This window comes from Scomber scombrus, chromosome 16, assembly GCF_963691925.1.
Source record: "Scomber scombrus chromosome 16, fScoSco1.1, whole genome shotgun sequence".
NCBI lineage: Eukaryota > Metazoa > Chordata > Actinopteri > Scombriformes > Scombridae > Scomber > Scomber scombrus.
In genome coordinates, this window is record NC_084985.1 from 12494605 (window position 1) to 12514517 (window position 19913).

The window sequence follows — 19913 nt, forward strand, 5'->3', positions numbered from 1 at the left end:
GTTTCAGTTCCTCTTTTTTTTATTAATGTCACGGTCCTCCTCCTGCACAGAAAATGCTTCATAGTGTAACAGTGTCGGAGAGCGGCAGCGTCACAGCAACTCCACCAGTAAAATGTCTCCAGGATTGTCAGTCAGCTTATCAGCCAGTCGATAGCAGCCTCGTAGATTTCAGCCAACCAGCAGTCACAGCATCTCTTTCGTCTCAGCCTGCCGTCCTTCAGGTCGGCTGACTGAGCTGTCAGATCTCCGTCAGTGTGATCTTGTAGGCGTCCGCGTAGCTCTCAATGTTGAGGATGAAAGTGTCTTCGTTGGAGTAATGCTCGATGATGTTATCGTCCATGTTCACCAGGATCCTGAGGCAAAGCACAAAAGACACCGTAAGTTATATATGTGTGTTTTTAAAACTGCAAGACCATATCAGTCTTCTAAAGACATGTATTCCAGTGGTGGAAGAAGTACTCAGGTCCTTTACTTAAGTGAAAGTATCAATACAGCAAAGTTAAAATACTCCATTATAAGTACAAGACATGCAGGAAAAATCCTACACCAAGTATTACAGTAAAAGTGGTTTGGTCCCTCTGACTGATATATTATTATACATGAAACCATTAGATTAATAATACTGAAGCATCAGTGTTAGAGCAGCATGTTACTGTTTTAGCTGCTGGAGGTGGAGCTAGTTTACACTACTTTATATACAGTAGTTTAATTTAGTCCAGTGGTTCTCAATCTACGGGTCAGGCCCCTCCAAAGGGTCAGCAGATAAATCTGAGGGGTTGTGAGATGATTAATGGGAGAGGAAAGAAAAGAAAATTCCGATACACAAATCTTGTTTAAGTTTTTAGACTTTTTATCTAATCTTTTATTTTTGTTGAAATATTGGATCATTTGAACATTTATTGAAATGAAACCATTTGAGAAATTTAGGGGGAAAAATCACTATATGGTGGAATTGTTAACAACTAAGACATCTGAGATGTGACTCTGACTAAACACTTCTTTTTGTAAGATGTCAAAAGACAAAAAGGTTGGAAACCACTGCTTATTTATCTTTAACAATGTGTTGTGTAAAAGCTTGTTATAATATAGATTGTGTCAAATCTTCATCTGAAAAGTAACTAAAGCTCGGATAAATGTAGTAGAGTAGACGGTACAACATTTCCCATAAAATGGAAATACTCAAGTAATGTATAAGTACCACAAAATCGTACTTAAGTACAGTACTTGAGTAAATGTACTTACTTTCCACCATTGTTTATTTCTTTATCTCATTTTCACAAAGTTTCCTCACTCACCCCTTTTTACTCTTCTTGTACACTTTGGCTATCCTCTCCGTCGGCAAGCCGTATTTTTCTGATATCTGCAGACGACAAATGAAAGCAGTTTGTAAACAGGTAAACAAAAAAACTCTTCACATCACTTTTAACAGGAAGGCATCACTCACTGCATCCATCAGGCCTCTGAGTGTTGGAGACTTGAGCATCAGAGCGTCAAAGACCTCGTCCATCTCTTTTCTTACATACAACAGCACTGCAGAGAGGAGCAGGAAGGAGAGTCACGTTTGACTGTTAACATCATTTCATACATGTGTTTCACCTGTGGAGCACTGAGTGTATATGGATGTCACATTTATTATATCAATCAATCATTCTCTATATAGCATTAAATCACAACAAAAGTCATCTGAAGGCACTTTACACATAGGGGGCAGTAAGTTCATTTTCATTATCGATTCATCTTTTTTCATGGCTTGATAAATCGCTTGATTAAATCGATATATGGCCACAAATCATGGCAAATGCTTACATAAATTACCAGAGAACAATAAGTGATTTATTTTCATTTTGTCCACATTACAATTTGATATAATTTACAGAAGTGCTGAGACTAGATATTTTGAAAAATCTTTACTTTTTTGCAATCAACAATAATGCTAAACGTTCACTGTTTTCAGCATCTATGATGTGAGGATTTGCAGCTTTTCTCTTGAATTTATTTAACTATAAACTGAATATTTTGTGTTTTTGACTGTTTGTCAGACTTAACAAGCAATTTGAAGACATCATCTTGGGCTCTGGACAACTGTGATGAACATTTTTCACTATTAAGTAACATTTTCGAGACGAAATCAAAAATCCAAGATACTATGACAGGGATTGAAGTTTCAGGTTTGTTGTTTTTATATTGAGGTGTAACTCACTTTTACATGGCTTCAATGTATTTTATATTCATAAATCAAATCAAATAATGTGCAGATTAATCGTAGAAATACTCTTGAAAATGGGCAAAAATCAGCTACTACTTGAACCCTAACCCTAAAGCCTAACCCCAACCCCCTTCCCTTACCCTGACCTTAACCCCGACCTTCCTAACCCCTACCCCTCCTCCTACACTCTGTCTCTCACAGTTTTAACATTAGCACTTATTTGAGCACTTATTTATAAATTTGACCTTGTGTGTGATCTACTTTCCTTTATTTTATTTTTTTTGTGTGACAATTGCATGATTTTAGACAGAATACTCCTCATACACCACATCAATTTAGCCAGCACCTCACAATATGAATTATAAGATTATATTCCTATGAATGCTATTTATTACTACACACAGAGAATTTTATCCAAATACCCATTAGCCTGACTAATTTAGACCCATACAGATGAGAACCCTAACCCTAAACCCTTAACCCCTAACCCTTACCTAACCCTAAGATGAGGAAAATAATGACTACACTGATATGAAATAGACAAAAACATATGAGACGCAGAAAGCAGAAAGTGTTGAAAGTGAGATATAGTCTGATTTCAGCTCTGCCTGTACTGAATGACGTCTTGAAGCTCAATGAAGGAGATAACGGAGAGAGAGAGAGGAGGAGGAAGAAGAGGGTGCCATTCTCTACCTCTCTTGTGTGTCTCTTCTTTGATCTGTTTCTGAGGTGACGGACACAGATCTTCATCTGACGGCCTGAACATCCTCTTCACCAGCACACTCCTGGGAAAAAAACACAACAAACACAAAAACAAATGTCACGTGCCATACACATAACTCATATTGTTTGCATATGTGGTAACATGCACGTTTGTTATCAGCACTTGCTTCCATTTGCATCCCTTACATTTGTATGACCTGATGTAAATGAAAAAGGCTTGTTTCCTGTTGATTCATACTCACCCTTCTCTCTCGATCTCCTCTGTGTTGAAGGTAAACACCTGGAAATGAATCAAAGAACACACAGTAAAAAAAATAAATAAATAGAATATTCAATATGTAATGACAAAAGCATGAATGAGCAACACTGAATCGTGTCACAGAAACAAGAAAAACTGGTTAAATGTTTTGTAATGGAGCCGAAATGCCATCAGGTGTGAAACTGAGCTTCGGCTTCAATTTCACTTTTGAGCAGATGAACCCAGCTGATACTCTTTTTTTTCCCATTTCTAGCAACAAGTGAGGAGGAGGAGGAGTGAAGGTGCTGCAGTGATCTACGTACCTGTCCGGCCCTCTGCAGGTTGCCAAAGTGAACGTCGGGGATGAAAAGGACGGGCTGCGCTTCCAAGTCAGTCATGGTCTTGAAATGGGTGGTGTCGGACTTCTTGGAAGCGGTTATCACACCTACGCCTCCGTCTTTTCCTGGACAGCAGTGGGAAAAAAAGGACAGGTAGATGAGAGAAAGCTGTTATTAACGATTCATTTTCTTGGCATTCAAACTTGTGATTGGGTCACACACTGGAACTTTAATTTTCTCAGATTTTGATGCTAAAATTGCAGCTCAAACCTTTTGACTTCTTGCGAAACAGTTTTCTCTCCTCATCTCTTATCTTCCTCTCTGCTCCCTGATAAAGACGGGAAAAAAATTAAGATTAGACACATCATCAGTTGGTGCAGCATTAAATAAACATATAGCTACCCTGATAAAACTCTTGTTGGACAGAGAAGTCTCAATCTTACAGGAGCTTTGTTTGTTTTTCATGTATAAAAACATCCTGCACACTCTGTACAGTACACACTGTGTTTATGTTCAGGTGTGTCAGGAGGCTCACTGCACAGGTGAGTCCACTAGAGGGAGGACTGATGTCATTATTTCACTGCCACCTGCAGGTCTGAATACTTGGCAGCCAGTAGTAAAGTATAAATCTGAGTATTTCTGCAGTTGCATTAATGGTGAAGATCCCAACAGCTTATAACATCTTGGAAACTTTAAGTAAGATAAAGAAACAGAAACTTCATAAATTCACATTCTTGTCATATGGATTTAGACTTTCCTATAAATCCAGACAGCTGTTCAAAATCTAACAGAGGGAAGTCAATACACTGTTTTACTAACGTACGGTAAATTGACAGTTTGGCATATTAAGCCAATTTTGACATATTCTTCCCATAAAAAGCTCTATTAGCAAAGAAATCACCATGAATGCACATTTTCTGTCGTAAGTCTTTCACATTGTGTTGCACAGAAGATGAACGAGTCAAAACTGAGCCTTTCTTACAATAAGATGGTATTAAGCCTGAGCAATATATCGAGATCATATCAATATCAATATCGTGACATGAGACTAGACATGAGACTCGTCTTGTATTTTGGATATCGTAACATCATGATACACCATAAGTTTTGTCTCCTGGTTATAAATGTTGCATTAGAGTAAATTGATGTAATTTTCTGAACTTACCAGACCGGTTTAGCTGTTCTATTATTTGTCTTTACCCACTTAGTCATTATAGTCACATTACTGGTGATTATTCATCAAACATCTCATTATGTCAATATTTAGTGAAAGCACCAATAGTCATCCCTACAAACTAAGTGAGTGGATACATACAAACTAAACCAATTTAACACTCTCTGTAAACTGTCCTCAAATTTAAATATTTGCAAATTCCCTGAAATTTTTAAAGATATTTGTATGAAATTAAGGGACCTGTATAATAAAGCGTTACCGTAATGTCATATAAACCAGCTTTGCAAGTAACTGGGAGGATACAACATGCTTACTACATTGTCTTGTTTACATGTAAACTGCAGTTTTACATTAGAGCACATGAGGAAGTCAAAACCGACTGTCATCTCTGTTTTAGGGTGACACACAACATTAGGATCAACTTAAAAATATAGTTTCACAATGACAACAGGGGGCAACAACCCTCACCACTGTAAATCCCCAGAGTGTACTTAATATACTTATATATAATAATCAAGGGCAGGTCACCTTGTCACAGAAGACCTTGATCTGCGAGTATGCCCTGTGCAGTGGCTTGTTGCTGCGGTTGTTGTAGCTGTAGGTGTCGATCTGGATCATCAGAGGGAGACCCTTCACCCCCTTCTGAGAGGAGAAGTCTGTGCTCAGACAGTTGACCGTGATGAAGATCTGCCAGGAAGATGATGGAGAGGTTTACACATACACACGTTTTTTCTTTCGATTTCAGCTTGCCTGCGTGAATAAAACATATTTTGCTTAGAGGACTGTTTTCATTCTTTAGCACACAATTTAAGACTCCAAAACCTTTGTGACAACTCAAACATACAGACTAGAAGCTGGTCCTTGAACAACGTGGCGACAAACGAAATATTTTTTTCTCAGTTTGTTTGTGTTTGAAAAATGACGTTCATTTCTAAAACATGAGTGGGTCCTTCATTCTCTGTTAGAGACAAATGCTGCTTTCAGATGCAGCACTGCATCCTTTAACGTCGGTATTAAAGGAAGAAATACTCAATAAATACTTTTTACAGAGGACAAACAGTCTGAAGGAGGACTGTGAAGAAGTCAAGACGTTATTTCTGCAGATATACACTGCTGTTAAAGTTTTTATATTATACAAAAAATGCCTTTCACCTCCTTTGTATCTAGCTAGCAGCATAAGTTTCAGATATCGTAAAATTCTGGTAGATAAAATCCAAAACTCCATGTAGCTGCGAGGCTAGATCACACTACAGAGAAGTGTTTTTTAATCATGTGAATTGGCCCTTTAATAAACTGGCAACCACTGCTAACTTTTGCAGCTTATTGCAGGGTTTATTGTAACATAACAGGGTTGTATTTCACATCTCTTGTTTGTCTCTGCTCACCTCATCATCCACCTCTGGGTTTTGTATTTGAACATTAATGCACTCTACAATAAAAGCTGAGAAAGTTGGTCATCGACTTAAAATATAACAACTCTGGATCTTGTGGTTCTATATTCTGCACTCAGATGAAGCAGTTTTGACCACATATTTTGCACATTATTGAGAGGAATAAACTGATCCATTTACAGGTATAGTTCAGATATTTAGGCCTCTTTTCTACAAACTTTTCAGGATAAAATTGTAGCATAAATAAGTTTGTCTTTGGCATAAAAACAATCCCCCAAAACATATTTGAACTTTCTCTTTCTCTTTCTTTTGTAGAAATTTGAGAGGAAATTTTTAGACCTACACCAGGCGCAGCATGTCCAATAAACTACCTGGATATTACACCTGCTCCTGCAACAGGTACATTATACTCATGCTCAATAGTCACAGATTAAGAGAAAGAGAGGGAAAGATGTAGAGAGAAGAAGAGTCAATATTGGCCAAGAGAAGGGTGCTTGGATTTGCTCCAACAATGTCTTTGTCTCCGGGCTGCTATTACAATGAAACACACACATACACAGTGACTCACACACACACACACACACACACACACACACAGACACACACACACACACACACACACACACACACACACACACAGTCACACACACACAGTCACAGTCACACACACACACAGTCACAGTCACACACACACAGTCACAGTCACATTCACACAGAAATGAGGGCAAAACAAACAACAGAGGGTGGAGACGGGGATTGGTGTGTGTTGGCCCCTGGGGGACTCTGGAGTTCAAACAGTGACATGGCTGCATTTAAGGAGCGGCCACAAAGGAGTGGGCTTCACAAACACAAAGAAGATAAACAAGAGGAAAAGTACACAACACTGACCATCAGTTTTTATCACAGACAGTCAGAAACAACAAAAATTGAAGCGTTTTGGCTTTTAATTCTTCTCTTGCAACAAAATATGGATGATTTCATGTTTAGATGAGCTCTGGAGCGATTGCCTCACAGTTAAAAGCCGGTTCATTTGTCAAGCGAGTGCATTTGTTTGCCGACAACTGAATCAGCAAAAAGAAAAAAGAAAAAACCTGTCCCACTGCTTTTTATAACATTCACGGAAACGCCTCCAGCGAGAGTAAACATAACAAATGGGTTTCTGGGAAAATTACAGTGACATTTATTTCCTTAGAAGAATGACTGCAATATTTGATGTTTTTTTTTCTTTACCTTTGCCTCTTCATTCACATCCCAGGTGAAGGAAATGGCATTGTAGGCGATTTCTTCGATGTTGCCGATTGTGTTGAAGCTCTCCTTGTAATCAGCTGAAAGCACAAACAGAACAGAGATGGTTTATGTCTGCTATCATAATAACCCCTCAGATTTAACTGCTGCTACAAAAACACACTGAAAACGTGTCCCCAGAATGAGTTTTTTTGTTTTTTTGTTTGCAGAAATCTGCTGTTCTCACCAAACATCAGACCTCCCCTCTGAAAAAACCCTCCACACACAGCAGAGATTGGTCAATAAATTAGAAAAGCAGGTAGCTATTGTTTGTTAAGATAAGCAATCAAATGGCACGCTTCAATTTTATAAGATAAAACCTTATCTGCTTCAGCAAACAAACTCTCTGGCTTCAAAGGCAGCGAGAGGAAACAGAGGAGGCCATTCGGCTCTCTGGACCTTATTAAAAGCCATTCAGATGAGCGCATCGGCTGGGTATTGTTAACCTGTGTTACTGCAAACAGGAGGGGCTCTGAAAATACAGGGTCAAGTACACTGGTATGCTGTGGAAAAAGCTTTTAAGTGCCTTGTGACTTTATTTAGTTTGTTTACTTTTCTTCACTTTGGGAAAAAAATGAAAAACCTGAAAAACACATGCTGTCAAGCAGGAAGCCAGACTGATTTTCTCAGTTTATGGAAAAGTAAGATTTTTGGAGATTCATGATTTCTTTTCCACAGCTAAACTCTCATGATGTCAAAAGTTTAAGCAAAAACAGCCGATTTAAAGAACAAAGCTGGTTAGATTTTATTGTTGGTCCCAAAACTTTAAAAACATGAAAATATTCATCAGTAGGATCAAACAAGCTGCAGACATGACAGAAGAGTGGGAAAGCATTAGGCAGTTTTGGATTTTTTATGGCATTTTTTTGATCATATTAACAAAAAAATATATAAAATAACACCAGTCTTATCATTTAACTGATGACGGCTACAGGTTAAACTATTAATGAAATCACCTGCTGTAGTTCTCAAGTGAAATCAAATATGTATAAAAGTGTAAGAGATGCTGATTGGTTCTGCTGTTCTCGTCTCAGAGCATCGAACCTCTCTTTCTGTGACCTCTGACCTCCTTCGTCATCCTAACCACCGTCACAGTGACACTTCCTGGATCCTCAGCAGGTGCATAAAGCAGCAGGGCAGGCAGCAACATGCCTCCCTGCTAGTATCCCCCATTAAATAGACCCCATTCAAATGATCCATTCAGAGATGTGGCCCAAGGGCATGATGTACCCCCCACCACCACCCTCAACCCAGCTAACCCTCAACACACACACACACACACACACACACACACACACACACACACACACACACACACACACACACACACACACACACACACACACACACACACAACCCTCCTCCACCGCTATTCAAATGAGCAGCCTCAGGTTACAGTCTGCATCCAGATACAGGCTGATTCGACTCAGCGGAGCTGAGTGGAGGCCAGTCAGAGTATACCCCACTTTAACCTACAGTCTAACTACATGCACATAAATTAAAGCTGAAAGGCTGATTAGTTAGTTGAGAGAAAGAAACAGTTTTGATGAAGCGTGTAGATTACAAAATTCTGTTTTATGGCCACAAATGTAAATTAGGACTACAACTAATGATTATTTTCTGTCCATTACTTGTTTGGTCCATAACATGTTTTCCAGAGGCCACGATGACGCCTTTAAATGTCTTCTTTTGTCCTGCACGACAGCCCAGAACTCCAAAATATTCAGTGTATAATCATAGAAACTAAATATTTGAGAAGCAGAAACAGAGAATTGAGACATTTTTGCCTTACAGAATGACTCCAACCAATTAATGAATTAAATAGATGGCAATTAGTTTAATAGTTGGCAACTAATAGCCTAATTCTTGGAGCTCTAATGTGAATATTTGCTGGTCTGAAGCCTGGGTTTTTGGAAACTGTGACCTAATAGAAATTATGAATACATAAAACAGGTAGAACTAATTACTAGAACTATCAGGATGATATAAGTAGTTTTTCCATCCATCATATTTTTGTTATACTATATGATATATAAGGTACATAGCAGTTTTTCAGCATCCTCATTTGCAGTACATCTTTCACTTTGTTTGTAAGATTGTGTGTGTATATCTACTGCATGTGTGTCCAGATATGGGTACGTCACACAGGTATGGGTGTGATGGAAAAATATTTTTGCCCTGCGGGTTGAGCTATACTGTAGAAGTATCTGTATGTATCTGTGGCTCATACACACAAATGTACTCATTACGAATGCAAATGCCGAAGGGAATCGTGCAGAAAAAGATAGCACACTTCCTCTTATCAGGATCCACCAGTATCCAGATACTGTTCGACAGCAAAACAACAGAAATTATTTGATTTTCAAGCAAATTAATTTCCAACATTTTTGCTGGACTTTTTCAAAATTGGAATAATAATCAAATAGTTCAACATTTTCAACATAGTCGAACATTTTCAGAGATAAGATTAATACAAAAACTGAAGGTTAATAACACAATTTGTGGTTTCATGGGGGATTACATGCCGGACTATTTCTAGTTAATGTGTCAATTAGTGACTTTTAGAGGTGCTGGTAGACAATTTTGTTTTTATCTTTGGACACAGCCAAGCTACCTGGTTTCCTGGGGGGCGTTATAGGGAGCGTGTCTATGTTCTCTCAGATCAGTTCCTCCACCAATGAGGTAATGTTTTCACACCTGTTTGTTTGTTCATTTGTCTGACCCTAACCCCCGCCCTTCAGGAGACCGTATTGAGGGCACAGTTTCTGTAAAGATTAGGGGAAAAGTCCAAAAAATAAACATAATTTTGATTTGCTGATTTTTTTCTAGGTCAGTAATCATGTGACAGTGAGTATAAAGATCTTTGTATGAGTTGTAGTCTGATCAGGATTTGTTTAGGTGAATGTTAAGATGATAATTAAGATTAAGATCTAAATTGGGCAGGAATAACTTTCAACAGACCAATAAGACCAACCGAAGTAATGTCTGGCATTCCTATCCCTGTCTCGACAGGCTGTGTATAGGTGTGCTGCTTCTATGTATGTGTGTGTGTGTGTGTGTATCCCACCATCATCCACCCTGAGTCTCCCACATACCTCTGACTCTTTGCTCGGTTAGCAGGCCCAAGCTTGTCAAAAACAAACCGCCTACAAACTTCTCACACACTCACTCACATTCAACGAGGCGTAGAAAAGGCTCCATTCAAATCCAGATTCATACACCATCAAAACAAAAAAAAGGCATGCAAAAGGTCAAAAGTTTTGAGAAACAAATATGAAGCAGCGTGAGAAATGCTGTAAGAGAGAAAGTTTTCCAAGTTGTTGCCAGTATCTTTTTTCACAGCAGTGTTTTGTTGAATCTCCCAGGTAATGTTGCAGAGATTAGAGGATTTAAGTTGTGTGTCCCAGCAACACCTAAACATTAAAAGATCTATGTGTGTGTGTGTGTGTGTGTGTGTGTGTGTGTGTGTGTGTGTGTGTGTGTGTGTGTGTGTGTGTGTGTGTGTGTGTGGGTGTGTGTGTGTGTGTGAATTGCAGCCTACTGTTATGAAGGTGGATGTTGGTGGGCAGCTGAACAGCCCCTGGCAGGCAGTTGGGTGGGGGCTTGTTTGCTCTCAGTTTGGTCATGCCTTGTTTGTTAGCTAAGTGCATTCCAGCATTTGCAATAACATAAATCTGCCATTGTCTTTCAGTTCAAGTGTTTTGATTCGCTCATTACGCTCTTTTCACCTGTAAACACAGAGGAGGAGGACGAGGAGGAAGGAGAAGAAGGGAAGTTGTAGTCTTACCGATGTCGAGGACTCTCTGTTTGGCCGTGTGCTGCCGAGAGTGCCAGTACTTCCAGTATTTAAGCTGCTCGTCTCGGTTCTTATCTTCGCTGAACACCACCATGATCACGCTCTGAGAAAGGAGAACAAGACGGGACAAAAATGAAGATGAGCCTCAACCAAATGATGGTCAAGTTTTGGATTAAGGTTGTGCGATTATCAAGATAGTTCCTGGGTTTAAGACAAATCTGCACCAGATTCTTGTCTTCTACGTCTTTCTTTCAATTCCATTTTATTTCAACCCAGTGATAACAACACTGCATTTGTTAATCGCTGAGATCTGGGAAAGCAGCAATATCAATAAACAGAAGTCAGATGATCCCAGATGTTTTTAACAAACCTCAGAGCTTAGTCAGATTTATTTAGAAGAAACAATAAAGGCACACAGTAAAATTTGATACCCAAAAAGACCAAATTTGTCCTACTGTTCTAGGCATGGTTGTGCACACAGTTTTCACATTCTGTTACAGATTATTACCAACATTTCAGGTGCACTCACATTAACATTTAATTCAGTTTATTCAATACTAATGACTTGTGTTAGTAGCAGCACATCAGCATTGCTTTAGAGTCGTCTGCCATAATGTACATTAGGTTTATCAGAGCTAGTTATCAGACCTGCAGAACACTCTGCACATTACACATAGTCATTTAAACCGTTGTTGATATAAAAATATTGATTATTGCCACTTTGGAAAACATGCAGTCTTAATGTTTGACTTTAGGTAGACTTAAATGTCATACTTCACAACCATTTCTTGGTATTTTCTGTGTGTATTATATAAAGTTAATTATATAAAGTTGAAACAATTAATCATTTAATCATCTATGAAAATTTATGAAAGACAACTTTTGAATATGTTAAGTGGATTTTGCAAAATTGTGACAGCATTTTTAATATTAATCTGTCGTTTTTAAAAATATTATATTACATAGACATATAGATATTTCATAATACACATATGAGATTAATTGATTAATGGAGAAAATAATTAACAGGTCACCTGATAACTAAAATAATCATTAGTTGCAGCCCTGGAAATATATTAACTACAGCTAAATCAAAATCAGCCTAATTAAAAGAAGAAAAAGTCCCACAGAGGTTGAACTGATTTGCTCACCCGGACTTTGCTGATGGGGTGACGGAGGCGTTTGTTGGCGCTGAGCTCGTTGAGCGTCACGGCGTAGAACTGGCCTTTGTTCAGGTAGGTCATAGGCCCCTCGCCCTGCTTCTGACGCAGTGAGCGAGTGGCATCCAGCGTGTACTGGAAGCTGTCACTGTCCACACACACACACACAGACACAAACACACACACACACACACGAAGAGAATATGTGATTATACATAACAAGCAAGCAAGCAAAGTTTATTTATATAGCTGCTTTCACAGACATCAGTCACAAAGTGCTTACATATACAATCAAATCAAATAAAGACACCATATAAAATATACAAGGGGAACAGACATAAGAAACAAGTTAAAACATAAGACAACACATGCTACCTAAATGCCTGTCTGAACAGATGGGTTTTTAGTTGATTTTTAAGTGTCCAAGGTCCTCAAACCTATTGGGAGACTGTTTCAGGGCTGCCAAAGCAAGATCTCCGCGAGACTTATACAAGTTAGGATGGAGGTACAACAACACAGCGTAATTTTTTATTCTTTTTCATTACTTTCTGGATCACTTCTGGTGAGTGTTTTGACTTCAAAATGTCATGAGTTTGTGTATTTACAGGATATCATACAGGGATTATTGCGCTGTAACAACAACTTGGCAAGTCTTTGTATTGTGAGTGTGATGCCGTTGACTTACACTCCCTCCTGTTGAAATAAGAAGTCATCTGTAGCCAGAGAGGAAGGTGTGTGGTATTTCTGTTGAGAATGCAACAAAAACAAAAAACAAAAACAGAGAAAGAGGAAATTATTTTGTGACAGAGAAAAGTATACTTAGTGTGAGAGGAACTGGTTAAACAATGCTGCAAGTGAGAAAAAATAAACAGATAATTGACATAATAACATCATGGACATCTCAGACTAACAGGAATCAAACTCAGAAACCACTTGTAGATTCCTGTTCAGGTTTAGGAACCTTTGGACTCTTGGTGAATCATATTTAAACATCTCTGTCTTTACGTCTCATTAAACAAAAACTCCACCCAGCATATCCTGTTACAGATCATCAGCCTGTGACGTTCAGTGGTTTCCAGCCGTCATAATGCGTTCAAATGAAGACGTTTTGTTTTTCTTGTGTTGTTTAAATCTGTCTTCTTTTCTTCTACGTCTTCAATCTTCCTACATTCTCCAGACTGTCTTTTAACAACCTCCACACTGTGCCTGATCATCATTCAGCTGTGATTTCTACTTCGAAATAAAAGATGACAGCAACAAACTAATAACGGCAAAAGAGCGGCGAGAAAGGCAAGAAAAAGTGAAAGCTGAGCCCTTTTCTCCAAGTAAAACATATCTTGTGACTGCATTGCATTCTGGTGTATTGAGGATTTTGCAAAGTTGCTTTTGTTGCATCTTTTAAGAGGGATTTCTCTCTTTATAATTACTACACATTTGTTCAAAACTTTTGCTCTTCGGTCCAGAAATGCAAAGAAAACCAGTTCTTCTAAGTTACTGTAAGTTATAGCGTGTTTTAGGGCAGTGGTACCCAACATTTTGGGCTTGTATCCTCTTAAATGAGTCCAGTTGTGTTAGGTTTCATATGTCTGAGTCAAAAAAGAGTTCTGAATTACTGCAATTGCATAATTTTGCAAAAAGTGGAAATTTCATTGTTAGAGAAGTGTCATAAAATGGTTTTAGAGTATATATTTTTCTCATGACACAGTATCTACAGACTTCAAGGCATCTCTTCTCACCCCATCTCTCTCCTCCTCATACGGACTGTCAGGCGGACTCTGCTGGTCTTCTTTCACATAGGAGCTGTGACTGACGGTGGTCACCTCATACGGACTCTGCTCGTAGATCACCCTCGCTGACTCCTCCCCATCCATCCTGTAGTGAATCCCGCTTCCCGTCATGAAGACGGGCGCGTACACCTCGGCCTTTACCACGGCAACGGCTGGCGAGCCTCCGTCCCCTGAACCCGCCCCCGCCGTGCTGTTGAACTGCTCCCGTTTGGTCTCTGGGTGCTCCGTGTTGAGTGACAGGTTGACAGGGACAGATTTGAGGACCTGAACACGGTTGTCCACTGTCTCCACCTCGCTTTGGCTGCTGGGGTTGCTATGCAAAGCAGACCTGAAAAACAAGGGTTAGAACATTTTCCCTCATTTCTTTATTTTTTAGTCCTACATACACTTTCCTGCTGTCATAAATACTCCATATATGTATAAATCCTAAACAAATGCTCTATTTTTATTACTGTTTGAGTAATGTTTGCTACATTTCCAAGCTGACTTAGTAAATGTTACCACTACTATTACTATTACTACTTCAAATAATTGTTGATGTAATTTTAAAAATCTAAGTCTTCAGTTCAAGTGCCACAGGCAGGATAAGGAAACATCTGTCCACTGATGAGTAACATAATAAAAAATAATGGCCTTTAAGATGTGAAATTTAAACCTGTTTTACATCTGTTTTTATGTAAAGATCCTTACAATATCATGTCATATACAATCAGTGTCGCCCTGGGCTAAATCAGGCTACAGCCAAAGGACATGTCCGTACACAGAACTGGATTTTTTCCATTTCAACCAAATAATTTCCCTTTTTTTTGTAAATGAAGTTTTATCTAACATCAGAGATACATTATATCATGACAATCTTTTGTACTTTCTCTTTTTCTGAGGGCATAAGGAGCCTCTCGTTGGCCCGGTTCCAGCTTCTTTCACTCATTATCAGCACTTCAAGAAAAACAACACTCACTCATCTGTGATATTTGCCCGCATGCATACTTACAGCACTCTTCTCATATCGCTATTATCTCTGGTACAAAGTTCTTTATCATGTTACGTAAATTGCATTTAGAAAATGTGAAAGCTTTTAATATTAAACTGCTTTTTTATGTAATCCTTTTAACCGCAGGTCTAACATGTCAAATACTACAATTACTAATGATTTAACTGCAAGCAATCAAAGCGTCTGCCAGCAACTACATGTTTGGCATTTTTTCGCGGTCTTTCTGTCTGTACATGTGCATCCTTGAGCGAGACGAGGAGAAACCCAAATTCACTGACCTTTTTTCCTGATCCTCTGTAACCTCAACCACTTTGGGGACTTGCAGAAGCCTCTTTTCTTTCGGCACCTGGAGGGGAAAAAGGAGTGCATGTTAATATTTGACAATTTTCTCTTTATACCTATACAAAATAGCAATTTTCTCTTTATGTTCAGCCTCTGCACCATGTATTTTAGCTGTGGTGCTGTTAAAATTGTGGTTAAATAGGATAATAATGTGTGTGCTTTCATTTGTTCAATTTACACAGACTAGTATAATCCTGCGAGCAGATTAAGTTAGACTTTCACTATTTTACTTCAGAGCTCTGAATGTCTGCATCCACTTTTGCCTTTTCTCTGAAGGCCATTAAAAACAGAAAACTGCTCAACCGAGTAATTAGAGTCGTAAAGAAGTGTTTGATCTAGTCCTCGAGGATTTCTGTTGAACATTCAGTTTATGTCTGAGGTAATTCTGGGGTCTCAGACACTTGTGACACTGCACCCTTTCTGTCAGCTACAGCTGTTAAAACTTAAGTAATGCTTTATTTAAATGTTATTTGAGGTGAAATCCCCCTTTAAGTCACTAAAAACCATCTCGCATCACAAAATACGTTCTATCTCTGCACCTTGTAGTAGTCGTAGAGCAGGCCCAGGGCGTTGGCGCTGTCCTCGTCCCCGTTGATGCTCATCATGGCCTTGGTGGCGGCTGTCAGCGGGTTCTCCAGGTACGACCTCCACGCCTCATCCTCGCTGGTGTAGGCCCGCCGCACCGCAGGGTAGGAGCTGTCGTTGGGGACCACCACCACCACACGCTTACTGAGAGACACGCAGGAACAAAAACGTGTGAATTCAACATGTGGACATTAGATTAGATATATCCTGGTTTTAGATTTACAAATAATTTTTTATTATCAATTAATCGTTTAGTCAATGAATTGTTGGAAAATAGAGAAAACTCTTCACTTCTGACACCTCAAGAAGATATATTCGAATGTCTTGTCTGACCAACAGTCCAAATATGACATATATGACGAATAAAATAAGCTTTTAAACACGTTTTGCTTGAAACTTTGTCTTCCAGGATATTATGATTGTAATTTTTCATTGTTTTTTTACATTTTAAACACCAAATAATCAAGAAAATAATCTGCAGATTTATCAATAGTGGAAATATTCATTAGTTGCAATCCTAATTTCCTTTATGTCTTACTATTACAAAGAAAATGGGGGATACTGAAGTCGAAACTTAACCATTGTCTATCTTAAACAAGTGATCAAATAATAATAAATAAATAAACTGGAAAAACTGCTGCTGTAGCACTTTTGTTGTTTTGTTGACATGTTTATGTCTCCTCTCTATAGACCCACTTAAGAGGAGATCACAGACCAGTTAAACACACAGTGTTGTCACAACATCTCTCTGCACGCAGCCAATCACAAGACTGGCTCCGAATGTGTCAACTTGCACTTAGAAAATGTTAAACAGTGAGCGACATCAGCGGCAAAACTACTGCAAAGACTTCTTTCAGTGTGAGAAGTCAGCGGGAATGTCGTAGCATCAAGTTCATTTTCAGTTTTTTTTTTTTTTGTGTGAAGAGTTTGAATCAAATAATTGAATCAATGTAAACAGGAAATCGAAAACATCTGCGGCAATTCAAAATAACAAATTGATGACATGTAATAGGCTAACAAATTTTTATTGTGTGGTTCCTTTCAACTACTGCGTGCCAGATCTACCTGCCAGATACACGCCTCTCGTCTCTGATGTCATACTGATGCAAAGAAGTCATTAAAAAGGAGGAAAGAGGCAGAAACACGCAGCTGAAAGGACAAAGCTGTTTTAAAGTGACTCATTTTCATTAATACCCAAATCACACATTTAAGTCCTCATTTTTTCTCATTTTGCAGGATGTTGTTCTTATTCTGCTGCAGTGAATTGAATATAATCTATATCTGCTAATCAAACTCATTATCTTGTATTGATCTTCCATCTTTTGCAAATCCTGGTCAACTTTTGGACACTTCTCCATGGCAACCACACCATGAGCTGATAATCACAGAGAGAAATAAAACACAGCAGGTGATTAGGATGATTTGAACAGCTCCACTCTGGTGGATCTGACTACATATTGCCACAGTGAATAATGATAGTTGTGGTGGGAACCTGCTGTTTCCTCTGCAGCTTGAAACATCAAATCAACTACAAGCCAACATGTTTGTACACATAGAGACAGTTAGTCGTCTCATATTTAGATACACACAACTGTTTTTATGCCACAGTTATTACTTCTTCTTCTAATATGAATAATAATAATATAATTTATATATTTTATATATTACACATTTTCCTTAAGAATTTAGATAACAGCACATCAGAATCTATATCATTATTAACCAGAGAATACATATTACCTATTAATAACAATAATATTAACTAAAAAGTTAAAGGTGTGATTTTCTCAAACTAAAACTCATGAGATGCCACAATTTAAATGATTTCAATCAACAAAAGCTTAATATTTTTTTAATATTTAATGAGGTAATATATACAAAAATTTGGTATAATGTGATTATTTTCAAGAGCACAGCCTTTCCTAGTAAATTAAAATGATAAAAAGCTTAATTTATCTCTATAAGCAGCTATGATTTAAGTCCAAAGGTTTTAATTTCTTCAGTAATATGATTAAAGAAGATTTCTAATGTTACAAAACAACACAGAAGGCCAAAACTGTCCTCATTCACAAGCAAAAAAAAAATCGCCCAATGCAATGCAAAAGTAGCACTTAAACTCTAATATCACTGAGAGAAATAAAGTTGTTTAGAAAATCCACGTCTTGCACTTTGCAGGCTTTTCCATCAGTCAAAAATGGCGAATTCAGCTCTAACGAAATCCACGGCGCCAATACGTTTGCTTGTCAACTTTTTTCCTCCAGGCCTAAAAAGTTTCACATCTGTCAGAAATTATCCAAAAACTAACACAACCATAACAAGAGCCACTGTTTTTCCAACCAATCCCGATTTTATACCAGCTTTTTCCCCTCTTTAATTAAAGACTAAAGAAAACACATGAAAAAGATTTTTTTCCCCTCATTCAAGCAGAAATCATCAAAGATCCTCTACGCTGGCTCGACCACTTACTTGTCTGTCTCCTGTGACATATTTTGCTTCCTCTACGGTTCTTCCTTGTGAAACTGGACTTTCAAGTCGGAGCAGGTACTAGAGAGAGCAAGTTGCCAGAAGTTGGTCTACAGGTAAGTCGACTTTTTCTCGCCCCGCTTCTTTTCTCCCTGCCCCGTCTCTCTTGTCTCTCCTCCGCTCCACCTGGCAGGTGAAGCTGCTTTTGTCCCCGGACAGCCAATCACAGCGCCCGCCTGCTGGTCAATTAGCACAGCGGATTATTACAAATATTAACACATCCTGCTGTCTTGCATTATATTATTTGTCTTGGCGTGCTTAATGGCAGCGGGTCAACTTTGGCTGCAAATTCTTCCACTGTGAAAGAATTGAAGGTGAGGGCGAGCCTGTCGTTGATTGGCTGTTTCAGCGCGGGGCTGGGCTCTGATTGGCTGCCCGGTGAGAGAGGCAGGTAAAGACCCACCTCACCTGCAAGCAAACCAACAGACTGCATTAAATACACCGCAGTGACACAGAAAACAGGGCAATCAAGGCAAGGTTGTTTTTTTTTTGTTTTTTTAGAAAATTCACCTCTGGGTATTTAATATTACAAAATAAAAAAAGAAAGAAAAGAAAAACAAGGAAGGTTAAAAGTTAAATGGAGGAATGAGAGGATGAGATGCATGATTGCACAGGCTCACAGGGGGGCCTCAGACTGACCATGCACCTCTGATTTAACCTTTCTCCCTCTGATTTTAATAATGACTTCTCTCTGCTGTGTGTGTGTGTGTGTGTGTGTGTGTGTGTGTGTGTGTGTGTGTGTGTGTGTGTGTGTGTGTGTGTGTGTGCGTGTGTGTGTGTGTGTGTGTGTGTGTGTGTGTGTGTGTGTGTGTGTGTGTATTTCAGAGCGGGCAGACAGAAGGCAGGGAGGAGCCGGGTCATTAGCTCACACAATGCCATTGTCCACTTAATGAAGCCATTGTAAGAGGAGATCACAGTGTTTGGGATTACCCCGCCAGAGCAAACAATGATGAGTGTGTGTGTGTCTGTGTGTGTGTCTCCTAAAATGATGTGGCACCACTGTGGTCATTAGTGACCACTGACCTTAAAAACTCATTTTTTGCTTCTGTTTTATCAGTACAGATTGAAATAAGTAAGTATAAAGTTTAAAGAGGACTCTGTTACTAATTTATAATGTAATTGTATGTCATATGGCCTCTAAAACATCAGAAAACACCAGTTGCAACCCATTTCCTGGAGCTCAAAGTGATGTTATTAAATGTCTTGTTTTGTTCAACCACCAATTAAAACCCCCCAATTATTACATTTATTACTACTCTGCAAAATAAATCAGCAAATGTTCATATTTGAGAACCTAAAACAAGAGATTGTATGATTTTTTTTAAATATGGATGATCAAAATGAATTACCTGTGGATTGACTAAAAGCTGAATTA

The 19913-nt window shown here is 38.6% G+C and overlaps 1 protein-coding gene across 1 annotated transcript; it reads right to left on the reverse strand.

The window, feature by feature from the left end:
• Window positions 1–238: 238 nt before the first annotated feature.
• grhl2b (grainyhead-like transcription factor 2b) lies at window positions 239–18501 on the reverse strand. Its single transcript, XM_062435414.1, has 16 exons — window positions 18482–18501; window positions 15970–16159; window positions 15343–15434; window positions 14047–14401; window positions 12996–13054; window positions 12302–12458; window positions 11142–11253; window positions 7301–7395; window positions 5208–5366; window positions 3758–3833; window positions 3491–3630; window positions 3172–3209; window positions 2900–2991; window positions 1445–1530; window positions 1296–1360; window positions 239–353 (listed from the first exon to the last, which is right to left on the reverse strand). The coding sequence occupies exons 1-16, from the start codon at window positions 18499–18501 to the stop codon at window positions 239–241; spliced, it is 1851 nt and encodes a 616-aa protein (XP_062291398.1).
• Between the last annotated feature and the right edge of the window lie 1412 nt (window positions 18502–19913).

Excerpts from the sequence above, each read along its gene's own strand:
- grhl2b (XM_062435414.1), bottom strand. The coding sequence starts at position 18,501 with ATGTCACAGGAGACAGACAA. Across the intron at positions 5,367-7,300 it reads ATGTGAATGAAGAGGCAAAG|ATCTTCATCACGGTCAACTG; the intron begins GTAAAGAAAAAA and ends TCTTCCTGGCAG. Across the intron at positions 3,834-5,207 it reads TCAAGGTCTTCTGTGACAAG|GGAGCAGAGAGGAAGATAAG; the intron begins GTGACCTGCCCT and ends CGTCTTTATCAG.